The following is a 13,818-nucleotide window of genomic DNA, read 5'->3' as shown; positions in this document are numbered from 1 at the left end:
TACTGTAGCTGTACGGCAGTGTTAAAGTATTAAGGTTGTGGAAATACCACACTGACCCTCCGAGTTAGAATGTAGTCTTCCGGAAGCTATACAGAGTGCCTAGTTGCCAATAAAAACAGAATCCTTCAGTAACGAAAGCCTGTGACAAAACATCAACATACCTGTGGTTCATATGACACCTGACAGGATGAGCACAAAATCTGATGCCATAAAAGCAAGTCTGAATTTGCCTCTGCTATAATTACTTTTAAAGATACTGAATATATAAAATTCATATACATTTACATTTATTCATCTAGCAGTTGCTTTTTTCCAAAGTGATGTACATCTCATACATCAACTTGAGACTTTGAAAAGCAGGGGAAAGAATTAAGCTAAGAAACTGCCCATCACAAGGAGAATACAGTACATCAGAAAATTCCTTTGTAGGAAAGTCATCAAATAATACTTAACATGTCTTGAGAACTATACTAAACCAATACTTCACTGTAGCTGCCAGAACAAAACCTAAGCTGGACATCTAGTTTAAAAAAAAAATAATAAAAAAAACACAACACTTTAAAGTAAAATACCTGGTTACATCCTCGGTCAACGGCCATACAGTCTAATACACCGTACAATCACTACATTCCAAAACTGGACGCTGCGTGGCGCTGATAGCTTGCAAGCACAGCAGCGTCCCATGGTGGCCAATCTTAGGACTTATTAACTGCAACATATATATTGCCTTTAAACTGATACAGGTAGCAAAGATATTCAACTGAATATACTGTATATATACTGCATATATATGAAAATAAAGTATATATATAAAAAAACAATTTAAACTTTAAATTTTTAAATGTACAAATTCAGTGTATTTTTTGTGAATTTATGTATTAATGAAGGTACATAAATATCTCTATCTTTACAAATCTCTTGAAAAAAACAGTACCACCTACATTAACGCAAAAATATAAAATAAAATTTTAGTAACTGAAGCTTCTGAAACAAATGGAACAGTATGAGACAACATTTTGCATGTGCAAATATTAAAAGTCCTACAAGGCAAGAAAAAGAATTAACTGGTTTGAATATTTGGGTTTTTTTTTTTAGGTATTACAATAATAAGAGATTCAACATTCAGCTTCAATGTAACCAAAATGGTGTGAAGAAAAATTTAACTGTTCATTCCAGCAGAACTCCATGTTGTCAAGACTGATTCACAACATTCAGATATTGAATCATCATTGTTCCTCAGAGCTGGGGATGTATACAATTTAAACAGTGCCCTGCTGTGTATTGTTTCACAGACCTGTCACTGTGTATTTGTGACCGTATCACATTACAGGATACTTTAACCCCATTTATTTGCCACTACACCCAGTGACACATTTCAACTGTAAGTCCAAAATAAAACAATATACATTATGGGAAAATATCCGTGTTATGCACCATTTTACATAACATCCAAGAGCTGATACTTGAGGTTTTGTAGTCTTTACATGGCAAATAGAGGGCATTATCTCACATCTCTCTCCTAGATGGACTGGACTTTCTCATAATCCCTCTATGAGGGCAAGAAATAAATGTTGAGTGTTTCTGTGTATTTTCATGACCCCCAGGTGAGAGTCCCCACCTTGCAGTGAAAGCAGCTTGACCTTCAAGGGTTTGACAATGATGAAGGAGCACAACACCTCCTCCAGACTGCATGAAGGCAAGGTGCTACAAGTGGAACCTTACAAAGGAAGTCGCTCCTACTCAAAGCCTTAGCTGGAAAGAGCACTGTTTGTAGGACACGTATGAGTAAGAAGTCCCACCATCACCATGGGACTACGGGAATGAGTTTCCCCTCTTACCTTCAGGTCACAACAACACAGAAACTTATAGTGACATCTTCACTGGAATTTGCAGGCACCACATCAGTCAATGAGCAACGGATTCCTCATGGATACCTCCTTATACCTACCTCAAGACAAGACGCTACTAAGAAACATTGAACATACAAGGATGTAGATTGCTCGGGTGACCAGGGCAAGGCACTTTTTCTCATCCAGCTCCTTGAGCAGGAGCCACTACAGAAGGTGTAGCTCCCAGGTCCCTGCATACTGAGAAGAGCTGGAGCAGGTCTGCAATGACAATTTTACAGTCCATAAAGTACAAAATGGTCAAAACTACTAATGGACAGAAGGCAGTGTCTCAGCAAGATGAGCGAGGGTACTGCGGCTAGCTGGTGGAGGACATAACCAGGCCTCGCTCTTTGGTGTCCTCCTGGCTGCTGCTCAGGCCACAGGTGCTGGAGAGCTCGGGGAAATGGCTGGTCCGGGACATGAGCCTAGGTGAGGCTGGACATTGGGCCAGGCCTGGCTTCTTCGGGGGGATGGGGGGTGGGTTGCCCCGTTCTGTGCGTGAGAGAGTGGGGGACTTGACTCCATGGGGCAAAGAGCTTGGAAACTTCGAAGCTACAGGGGATGCTGTGGCCAGGTTTCGATAATCAGTGCCAAATGGAGAACTGCTGGGAGAGGCCGGCTTGGGACTACTCTGCTGGCAGGTGAAGCGTGACAGGACTTGGGTGACAGTATGGCGGGCCAGCTGCTTAACTGTGCCAGGCTCAGCCGGTGCATCACTGGGGGACATGTCCCAGGGGGTGCGTACAGTGCTACTCCCCAGCACCTCCTCTCCCGAGGAGCCCTGAAACTTGTGCCGTGCAGCATGGAAGCGCTGGTTAATTCCAGCCTGATAAGAAGACTGATAGCTGACCGGCTTCTTGGCCAAGACTGGGGATGAACAGGGGGAAGAGCCACTGGTGCTGGGGGACAGGCCTGAGTGGAAAGAGATAGGTGAGCGCAGGACCACGCTTTCATGGCCATTCTCCTTGATGTGCTTCTCACTGGAGGCGTCTGTCTCCACCTGGACATGGTGCCCATTCATTGTGAAGCTGGCAGATGTGTCAAGAGTCTGATCATTTCCTTCCTCAGTCTGGCTGGCAACGAACGTGATGCTGACTTGACCTTGAGCCCCCCCTGGCCTGGATCCCTCTTCCTTGTGCCCCTCCAGCTCTGCCAGCAGCTCCTGGTAACATCTCTTTTCCTGCTGCAGCTGCATTTGCAAGAGCTCATGTTGCTCCTCAGATGGAGCCCTCAGCCGGTTGCGCTCCTCCTCCAGCTGTGCCCTCAGGCTCCAAGTTGCCATGTGCTCCTCCTCCAGCTGTGCCCTCAGGTCCTGAGCTGCAATTCGCTCCTCCTCCAGGTGTGCCCTCAAGTCTCGAGTCACCATGCGCTCCTCTTCCAGCTCACGGTTAAGCTCCACAGCCCGAGCTGCTGCTCGCTGGCACTCCTTGGCCAGGGAAGCAGAGAGCTTTCGATGCTGCACCCGCTCCTCCTCTGCCTGTATGGAGAGGCGCCTCTGCTCCTTGTCTAGACGACGGACCTGAGCCTTCTCAAATTCCAGCTGCAGACACACAGACACACACAAGAGCCATCACAATTCCATAATGATACACATTAACAATAGGTGCACCACCACAAGCCAACGAGCTATTGAGGTTCCTCATGGAATAGCAATGTTTGGGGAGCAGCATCAAGTCAAGTCATCAATTTCTAGGATCTCTGAATGGATCTCAGGCTTTCTTGCTCACCACAAAGCTTTTGGCATCAACAGAACCAGACAACAGCCTTTTTTCCACAGCATACTGGGCAGTGCAAAATGCCACTTGTTTCCCTGCATGTTTGGGCTCAGTAAGCAAAGAGGAAAAAACAGGCAGTCACAGTTGGAAGAACCTTCTAAGTCTTAGAACACAGTTTGGAGCAGACAGATTTGTTTGAAAAACACTTTAAATGTCACATGTGAGAAGGAAACCATTTGCAGCCTAAGAAGTTCCAACAGCACTCAAAGGGTGAACTGTCTCAATACTAGCCCTTTTGCTTTTTAATGGGAACAACATCCTTAGGGGGCACAGGCTTAGACATTTCTTACTTCTTCTCTGGAATAGTATTCTATTTTATTCCGTTTTAATAGTGTTTCTTGAAACTCACACCGGCACAAAAAACGTTCATGCAGCAAACGGCTCGACATATCAGAAGCTTCCAGAACCAGTGTTCGCGGCGGCTGAGTCTCACCCACGCTGTGGGGACACCGCAGGGCTCTTACCTGCTGCACGAGGCGCTCTCTCTCCTTCTCCAGCATGTATGTGACGTCGTCCCCGTCTGCCGTGTCCTGGGCATGTCTCCGCTTCTCCTCCTCCAAGTCTGCAATGACCTGCCACAAACACAGGGGGGAGCCAGGGACAACCTTGAGAGCATGCAGTCCAACAGGCTGCTCTCAGGATCCCCTGAAAGAATCAGCGCCTCGGATAGTGGACACACTGACACTTGGCTTCATCATAATTTAACAATTTAAACTGGAAACTCCAATCCTGACTGATCTGCTCATTTCATACTCTTTCTTTCATTTATCCTTTACTTAACCCATAGAATCCCAGAACCTTCATGCAATGGTCACAAGTAGATTTATGCATGACTAGAAGGGCAGAACAACAGGGCGAGTGCACGGTCTGCTAAGAACCCATCACTGGGCAGTTGTCTAGGGGTTGGAATCAACATTGTGCTCAATGTAATACTCAGAGCAAGACAAAAAAACATTAAAGCTGGGAGGATGGAATAAACCTTCACAGTGACATGGGTTTCACTGTAGCCTTTCACTGTCAGTTTCTCCCAAGTGATCTTGACTATCTCCAGGAGTTCTTGGTACCTACTTTCCTGTGGCGGCTCTCAGCAGCAGCCAGTTGGGCCAGCATTTTTTGTTGCATCTTTTTGCAGTGGGTCACCACCAGCTGTAACACAGCCAGGGGACTGGGATAAGGAGCAAGGCCTGGGGGAGGCCTGTTCTTGGGATCTGGCCCCAATGCCATCTCCTTGTCTCTGTGAAGGGCAAGGAAGGGATCGCTGGGGTCATACGTTCCATAGCGCTCCTCCACAAATGCATCCCGCTGCTGGGCCTGAATGGAGAGGGATGGATTGAGGGGAAAAAATCTGATATTGCCATTTACAATTTTCATATGCAGAACTATTGTTATTTATAATATTAATAATGTTCATTGAGCTGGCCTCTCTGTCCAAGGCATCCAGCATCGTTTAGTTTGTATCCTAAACCCATTTATACATCTTCTTACTGGAACAATTCAGGACAACCTTGACTAAGGATTCAAACCAAGGTAACAGCTCACATCCTATGCAGTTACACAGTTTGGTTCAATCTACACTCATTTGCTGTCTAAAATTACTGAGGATGAAGAGCAATAATCATTTTGGTGCCACCTCAAGCACCCCCACTCTAAGTAATACTGCCAATGTCCAGGGTGGGAGACATATTCCAATGACCTGCATTCACCCCGACGCTTCCCAACTGGGCACTAAAAGGTAGCAAATGGAAAGATTGCATTCTTCCAGAGCACATACCTGGAGTGCAGATGCCACTTTCCCGCTGACAGAATATGCAGAGAATGTAAACACAGATGCCCAACCTCCCTGGTGTCCCGGTGCAAGTTTCCACAGCCTCCCAAGCTGTGTTTACTGATGGAGGTAAGCAAGGGATGTGGGGGCAGCCTGGGAATGCATTCTTAGCAGGTGGCACAGTGGTTAGAGTTATCACCTCCAGTCCAGGGACTGTCGTTTCAAAGCCACTCCAGCTGTATTGCCCTCGATCAGGGTGTTAATACTGAACTGGTTCAGTAAAAATGTTTAAACCATTGTAATAGTGCAGTATGAAAAGGTGACACTGTAAGTAATACTGGTGACAACTGTTGGCTAATAAATAAATGGACATATGGCTCTGAGAGGCCATGGACTCAGAGGTTCTGTGCAAAGTGTGTCTGAATTCACCACGGTCTGAATGGTTTCTGGTTACACCCCACCCCCCCAAACCGAGAATGCGGAGAATTCTTCGCCTGGCCCAGAAAAAACACATTCCAGGACCAATTCCTTAGTAGAGTCTCATGTGACTGTGACACTGAAGAACAGCTCTTCTCCAAAGATGCAGGGGGTTCTGGGAAAAGGGTGCATTCCTCACTGATAAGGGACTTGAGCACGGAACTGCAGAGGGAGCTTAAAGTATTTAGTGTGGAAGATATGTCATGTTATGGTGTAACTTGGCTAGAAAAGAAGGGTCACCTGCTAACTTGTCTCAGGTCAAACATTGGCTGAATTATTCCTTCAAGAGACATGGAAAAGGCACTGAGCAACAAAGAGCGGATGGATCCTGGAAAAATCTTTCACAAACCTCAAGCCGGACGTCTACAGCTATGTTTTGAGGGCATGGCAAACATTCCTGAGTGAAATGCCAAATGTCTTGTATTTCGTGCAGAAACTCAGTGAGGCATGTGAGTAGGAACAAGGTATGCATGCATACATGCATGCTATGTATGCGGTAAACTAGCACCCGTGTCCCATAGGAGAAGCCCAAACCTGAGGAGCAGTGGACGCAGGGAACAGAAGTTCATGGGAAAAAGCAGAGGACATTTTTTTAGCACTCCAGCACTTTGCCAGATGCTGGGAAACTCTGAAAAAGCACAAAATGACCAAAGTGTGTTTGGTTCCACTGTGTGTGAAATGTGTGCTGCCAGCTTGCAAAGTGTGAGTCACTAAGTGTGAAACCATGAGCCATGAGCCATGGTACGATCGCCATGCCTTCTGGGGTTTTGAACCACCAAACACCAGGTTGGGAGTTCCAGGTCCTCTATAAAGAAACCGTAGTCCAAAGTGACCAAGCAAAATGCTTCCGTTCATTCCAACATGCCTAGACAGGGACATATACATTAGTTCGTCCATCTGAGCATTTCTCTCACACGTTGAGACACAGGACATCCTTCAAAACACTTCCAGGGTTTCAAAGTCTCGTGTTCAAACTCTGAGACGAGGACAGACCAAGTCACCTGCACCAGTCATTGGTTTTTCAGTCCACAGTAGGGATCTCTTTAAAAAGGTACTGAAATAAAGAGGTGAATGTCCGTACCTGTCCATCGTGTGGGACTTGCTATAAGATGCAGGTCACTGAGGACGTCTGGCATTTTTTAGGTTAGAGGCATTCTGCTCATGATTCAGTTTGACTTTGGGATAAATAAATGCAAAAATCAACCTGGCCTTTTCATCCTCCAACTATTTTTGTAACTGAGGTCTCTGGTTTTAACACAGAGTTTGACATGAAGCCATTTCCATTTAGTTTAATCCTATTAACAATGGACTAAGAAGTCTGGATTTCCTGCTTTTCCTAAATTAGGGCTTCACATTCCACCCCGTCTGCCCTCCACCTTCAAAGAAAATTAAGACTTGCATGTATTATACATGAGAATGCTGGGGAAAGCTGGCTGCTTTTCAACATTTTTGCTGCATTTTTAATTCAATTTGATGACCTGACAAAACGTTTTGCATATACAAAACATGAAAATGCTGTTAAATTAAATCAGACGTTCAAATTAAAACCACCTAAAGTCTCAGTCTTGAATAATATTTAATGACACAAAAGCCAACGAAATACAGAACATCAGATGCATGGTAACAGTATTTGTAGAGAGTTTCATTCAAGCTCCAGCAGAGACATCTACTGAGAAACAAAGCCAAAGCAGTTTAAAACTTAGTAGCAGCTTCATTAGATTTTTCCATGAAAGCAAAGGCAACCATGGAACTTCACTAACTATTATAACAAATAATACTAAGCTTTTCTCTGACTTTGGCCAAAACTGGTGAGCATATATAATGTGTTCCTGAAACTGTACTGGAGTGGTGTCAGCATTGCTCCTCACAGAGAAAAAGAGAAAGAGATCTGCTGTCTGTGCTCCAATCCAAGCCTACATATGGAGGGAACATCAAGCTGTTTGTTAGTTTCGCTGGGAAACAGAAACATGTCAGCAAGGTATTCATTGTTCAGTGCCAAAAAGAACTAGAAGTGTAACGTAAGTACATTTCAATTTTGTTTTCCCCTAAATGCAGCAGCAGTCCAGTTGTCTGTAAAATACTGTGAAATACAGTATGTGTGAGACAGCAGGATGCCAATTATCAGGGCATAGGGGCCACAAACAGATGAACACAAACTAAAAAAATGAGTTTTAAAAATTACTATTCCTACAGACACCATACCAGAATTATTTAGTTTTCATTAAGACATTTTAGCATAGGCATTTAGACATGTGTTTCCTTGAAAAGAAACCATTATCTTAAAAGTAAAACCTACAATTATTTCCAGAAAGCCACTAATGGCAGTTGAGTGATTTGAGGTTCTGATAAAATCTCAGATAGACAGATTACACAGAAAAGATGAGCTCTATTTTATCAAAACCATATGAAAACAAAATTCCTGTTTCTAGTAACTAATCTGTTGATTTTTCCAAAGCAAATAAACTTATTCTTTTACATTATTATACTAACCTTAAAGAAATGGTTTCCTTGGAAAAAACAATAAGAAATCATTACAACTCATACCACTGTCAAATACATAATAGTTTTTTTAATTGCTGAACTCAAACAAATATGGCTGGATGTCTGATCATTATACTGATCCACACTCGGTTCTGCTAGGTGAACATAACTTTTCAGATTTTAAAATGTCCATGTCATACCTGAATAATATCAAAAACATCAAACCATATTGCCAGAAATCTGCTGTTGGCATAACACCGGAAAACACTGTACGATTCTTGACCATGCTGACTTAGCTGTCATCTTTGCTCTTTTTTGCCATTTTAGTTTAATGACACATTCTGTGTTTACACAAGTCGGTATAAGTGTACAGCGAATATATGTTTAACAATACAGGCAGTCCCTGGATTACGAACGAGTTCCGTTCCTAAGTCTGTCTTTAAGTTGGATTTATATGACTTTATATAAGTCGGGACAGTTAGGTACGGTTCGTGTCTAACATCAGTTAATAAGAAGTTTGTCTTAGTATATCGTGTACCATCCTATGCATAAAAAACATTAAAGAAACACTTCCGGACACACTAAAATATGTTTAATACAACAATAGAGTAATAATAACAATGTAACTATAGGATTTATAACCGTGAGAGAGGAGGAAGAGAGAGAATATGTGTCTGTGTAGGTATTAAAAAAAAAAAAAAAAAAACTTTAATGTCCACTTTTCCAATGTTTGTGGCGTTTCACCTTTTTCCGATTGCTTTTTCCTTTTCCTTGATGCATCACATTTACACACTGGTGTCATGGTTAAGGGGGTAAAAACAACAAAAAAAATAACGCCAAATACACTAACACACACAAGACATTTAACAGCAACATGGTCTGTGTCATATTGAGTGGGCAGGAGACTGAGGTAGGTGTGCTTGCGTAGACTCAATTACGGGATCTTTATTGTCGGTACAGAAGGGAGCAGGCAAGATTCGGGACTGGTGACAGGAGTGGGTCAGTTGATGCACAAACATAGGTCTTGGGGAGAATCCGATGTAGTGATGCAAGTGTTGGGAGCCATGGATGTCAGGAGCTGGAACTAGAGATTGAGGAAAATGAGGGACTTGGAAGGACGGGTAGGTTGTCGTGGGTTCACTCGAGAGCGCTGGAGAGATGGGTTTCTCAAATGAGATTCCACAACCAGGGTATGGAGGTATGGCTTCTTTATACCCTACTGCTCTGATTTCAGGCAGGTGCGAATACTTGGGGCGAGGTTGTGGGCATGACAGTCTGATTGGAAAGAACTCAGTCTCAGTCCTACCTCAGGCTCATGCACCCACGAGCCAATGAACCGCTGTAGACGCACAATGTTTTGATGCACGTTGCAAAGTAGCATCCGTTTGTTATTAGAAACTATTGTATGTAACTCAAATTTTTAATATAGTAGGCTTTATGGGAGGGAGGTAGTTCATAACTACGGGTTGTATGTAAGTCGGACGTTCGTAACCCGGGGACTGTCTGTAAATAGGTAACAGGAACAATGAGAGAGGAACTGAACCATCACTGATGACCAAAGTCCACATGCTTCTGACTAAAGCCCACAATGCAAAATATGTATTTTGCTCTAAATTTCCAGCACGGTCAAGGAGCATAGCCCTGATGATGAAGAAGCGCAAGGCAGTGCCCAGGGGTCCTACCCTACATGCTCCTAAAGCCTGTGGAGCTGAGGATCCATTCCACATGTGTCTGTGTATAAAATCATCTTGCACAGCTCCATATCCCAGCTCAACAGAAGCAGCACAGTGCATCCTTGGCAGAGAAGAGTTTATATTTTACTTCCTGCCCTTTTGGTGCGCACCTCCTCCATCCTCATTTGTTACCTCACTAGCAACGACCTTTTACTGAAGTGCGGCGTACAAACCAAACACACGGCTGCAAATATTTAGACATGCATTGCTAGCATAGCCCAGTCCATGAATCTCCTATTAATAATATATTTCTAAATACTCCCAGGATCTGGGCAGAGTACTGAGGGTTTCCACTGGCTCATACCCTATTTGGAATACTGAAACAGAGCGTCATGTGTCCCTGCGCAGCTAAAAACATTTACATGGTGCTGGAGGCCTCGGCATTGGCTGTACAGGGGTCCTGATCACTAGCCTTGCTCACATACAGAATAAATGCCAGGACTGCTTTGCCCCATCCTTGATGGAAACTTTAGCCATCACCTTATCAGCTGTTTGGCAAACCCAACTGAGTAGAAACTCAAAAATGACTCATGGTTCAAGTGGCCTATTCACAGATGCAAGAATACACACACACACACACACACACACACACACACACACACACACACACACACACTTTCAGAACCGCTTGTCCCATATGGGGTTGCGGGGAACCAGAGCCTACCCAGCAACACAGGGCGCAAGGCCGGAGGGGGAGGGGACACACCCAGGACAGGACACCAGTCCATCGCAAGGCACCCCAAGCGGGACTCGAACCCCAGACCCACCGGAGAGCAGGACTGCGGTCCAACCCACTGCGCTACCGCACCCCCTGATGCAAGAATATTCTTTATCATTATCAGTTTTTGGGAAGTACACTGAAAAGCATTTACTGTCCAGAAATACATAGCAATGTGAATGGTTTGTTTAGTTATGCTTTGTGTTTTGAACCCATCTGAGCACACAAAAAAAAGCAGAAATGAAACCTCTACTCTGCTGAAGTTCCTGCCCTATGTTTTCAAAAGCACCCCCTGTACACCTTCTGAGCATTTTCATGGTCTCAGGGTTGGCGTATGTCTCATCATGTCCACTTGGTCATTCCACCCTGTTCGCTTTAATCAAAGCTCCCATGTGAGCTCATCCAGATCAACCCTTCTGAATGTGAACGTACCTTCAGGCCATTTCTACCCAGTTCAGAGAAGGGAAACTTGCTCAGAGCTCAAAGGGTGCATTTCCCACTGTTCTCCCACTTAAAGCCCGGGGGAGTGTGACTTGGCTGCCATTCAGGAGCCCCTTCCCTGGATGCTTGTGAGAAACGCCTTCTCTGTTCACTTCCTCTTTAGATAAGGAAGTCCCAAGAAAAAGGAACCAAGGCCTAGAGGTACTCTGACACAACTGAGATGGGGAGACCTTGTTCTTCCAAAAAAGCCCCGGAGAATCCCGACTTGTCTCTAGTTGTCTCACTAGCTAGTGCACCTATGCTACTGGAAACCCTGAGAAGAAGCCATCGCCAACCTTGTTCTTCCAAGAAAGCCCCCAAGAGTCACTACTTGTCTCTAGTCATCTCACTAGCTAATGCATTTATGCTACTGGAAACCCTGAGAAGAAGCCATCACCTTTTGAAGACGAGAGGCTGATGTTGACCAGCCATGTGCTCTCAGATCACCTCCCCCCGTCTCTTGGTCACGGGTCCAGTGTGTAGAGCTGGTTGCTCAAACTTCTCTGAATGCCTGTGCTGCCCCAGTTCAGCCATTATTGGATTACCCAAAAGCCTTTGCAGCCCATTAAGAGACTGCCTGTCCACCTTCCCTTTTCTGGGGCACTCTGGGTCATGGCACATGTGAAGCTGTGAGTTCTCTGTTCAAAATGCCTGGAATGATTTTTGCTTAGGCCTTCACATAAGTATGAACCACATTAAGATCCTGGTAATACCCACAAGTAGGTGCTCAGCCATACCAATCGGCATATAAAGTCTCCCTAAAGAGCAGTCACCAAGCGGTCACCTGTTCAGCACTCTCTACTCCAGGGATACTGTGGCCAGAAAAGGGAGGGAAAGTTCTCATTTCTTTTCTAGCCTAACAAGTTGGATATGTGATTATTTGGAAATCACAGCAGAAACAGTCTTTTCAGGGGTTACAAATGCAAGAGTTTCCGCACACGTTTACCTGAGCTAGAAAGAAATAGCTTTAAAATAGACAAATTAATACAAACTTGCAAACAGACACAGTTTTTCACTTTCAGAATGCAAGTATGCATTAACAGTGGCATAATGAAACACACACACACACACACACACACACACACACACACACACACACACACACACAGAGGAAATGAGCCGATGAAACATGGTTAATTGGCTTGGCTATTTCTGCTCAGGCTCATTCCCATGTGACGGACCCTGAGTGGCAGCAAGCAGAATGACCTACCTTCAGCACCTCAATCACCACGTCCTGAGCTTCTAGCTCCCCTTCCAGCACACTGAAGAGTGTCAGCAGCTCTGACTTGCTCAGGTTCTCCACATCCATCCTGGCTCCTTGCAGGAGAGCAGGTCAGAGAGAGACAATGGTCTATATGTGTGTGTGTGGGATTGTGTCTCAGCACCCACAGGTAACACATAATCCACGGGTTTCTGACATCAACACTGTCCTGGGGCAGCAAGTTCTAAAAGGTGCAGGTTTGAATCCCACATGCTGTCATAGTGCCCTTGAGTAAAGTACTTCCACGAAGTTCCACCATCAGACAAGACAGCATATCAAGTCTCCAAAGTAAAGTCAATTTAGTCCTATCTCAGCAACAAGAAAGAGAAATAAGTGTGCACATTCAGAATAGAATAATCACTATGCCCTGCATATGCACTACAAAATGACATCTTTATCATAATATTCAGCAACAACTCAGTTAGCCTCATCTTGAATATGTATTTCATTAAACAGTCTTCACTACAAAAAGATTTAATTGCTCTGATTTGACAATATTTTAACAAGCTAATACTAACACTGTTCTGCAAATTTTTCTAGAAGCTGGTGCAGGAGCCGCAGTGAAGTGTTCAGAAGGGCATGGCATTTGTCAGAGAAGCAGTTGTCCTTCACTGCGTTTACTCCGGCTAGAGAGAACGCTTGTTCAGTGGCAGCTAGACAGAAAAATCAGGAAGATGCTGTGGTCTCTCTCAAAGAAACACTTTTCCTTTCTGTATGACTACCTTTCAGGGAAGCAGGTGCACTTTGACCTGGGCAGCCCTGCGCTTTGTATTAGACTCACGTATGTTGCAGAGAACCCTGTCAGCTTCAGCAAAGAGGTCATAAGGATCATTTGTCAGTTTTCAGACCAGCAGTCATGGCGCAGCGGAAAGGTGGACTTTTTGGAACAGCCACCATTTCTTCACAGCTTATTGAGAAGGAAAAGTCCCACCGGTAAGAATGCTCCACAAAAAGAGCTTCTTTGCAGTTCTCAGCAAACCTATGGAACGATTAACATTGAGACACCAAAGAAAGCAAAGTGGCTGACATGCACTGTGTATTTTATGACTTTTTTTACAGTGGCCATAAGTATAGATGATGAGATAGGTCACGACCGGCCAAGAGAGAGAGCACAGCCAAGCCAACGTACTCCCAGCCAGGACGGGAAGAGCGCATTTGGGGGAGAAGGCAGGGCTACGGAAGGGCGTTTGCAAGGAAGCTCCCTGTGGTCTGTCCGCAGACTTTGCCATCTCAATGCAG

General features: G+C 44.5%; 1 protein-coding gene across 2 annotated transcripts; it reads right to left on the bottom strand.

Annotated features, from left to right (window-relative positions):
* Positions 1-1,085: 1,085 nt before the first annotated feature.
* LOC108930484 (CTTNBP2 N-terminal-like protein) lies at positions 1,086-12,994 on the bottom strand. 2 transcript variants are annotated; one of them, XM_029247842.1, is made up of 4 exons: positions 12,529-12,994; positions 4,733-4,975; positions 4,129-4,236; positions 1,086-3,429 (listed from the first exon to the last, which is right to left on the bottom strand). In XM_029247842.1, exons 1-4 carry the CDS (start codon positions 12,625-12,627, stop codon positions 2,206-2,208), a joined length of 1,674 nt encoding a protein of 557 aa, XP_029103675.1. In that variant the 5' UTR covers positions 12,628-12,994; the 3' UTR covers positions 1,086-2,205. The 2 variants fall into 2 exon arrangements, with proteins under 2 accessions (XP_029103675.1, XP_018601268.2); XM_018745752.2 differs by having other exon boundaries at positions 4,733-4,898; positions 12,529-12,614.
* Between the last annotated feature and the right edge of the window lie 824 nt (positions 12,995-13,818).

This window comes from Scleropages formosus, chromosome 22, assembly GCF_900964775.1.
Source record: "Scleropages formosus chromosome 22, fSclFor1.1, whole genome shotgun sequence".
In the NCBI taxonomy this organism is placed as follows: Eukaryota; Metazoa; Chordata; class Actinopteri; order Osteoglossiformes; family Osteoglossidae; genus Scleropages; species Scleropages formosus.
The sequence above is the reverse complement of the archived record's forward strand: the minus strand, read 5'-3'. Positions and strand labels throughout refer to the sequence as shown.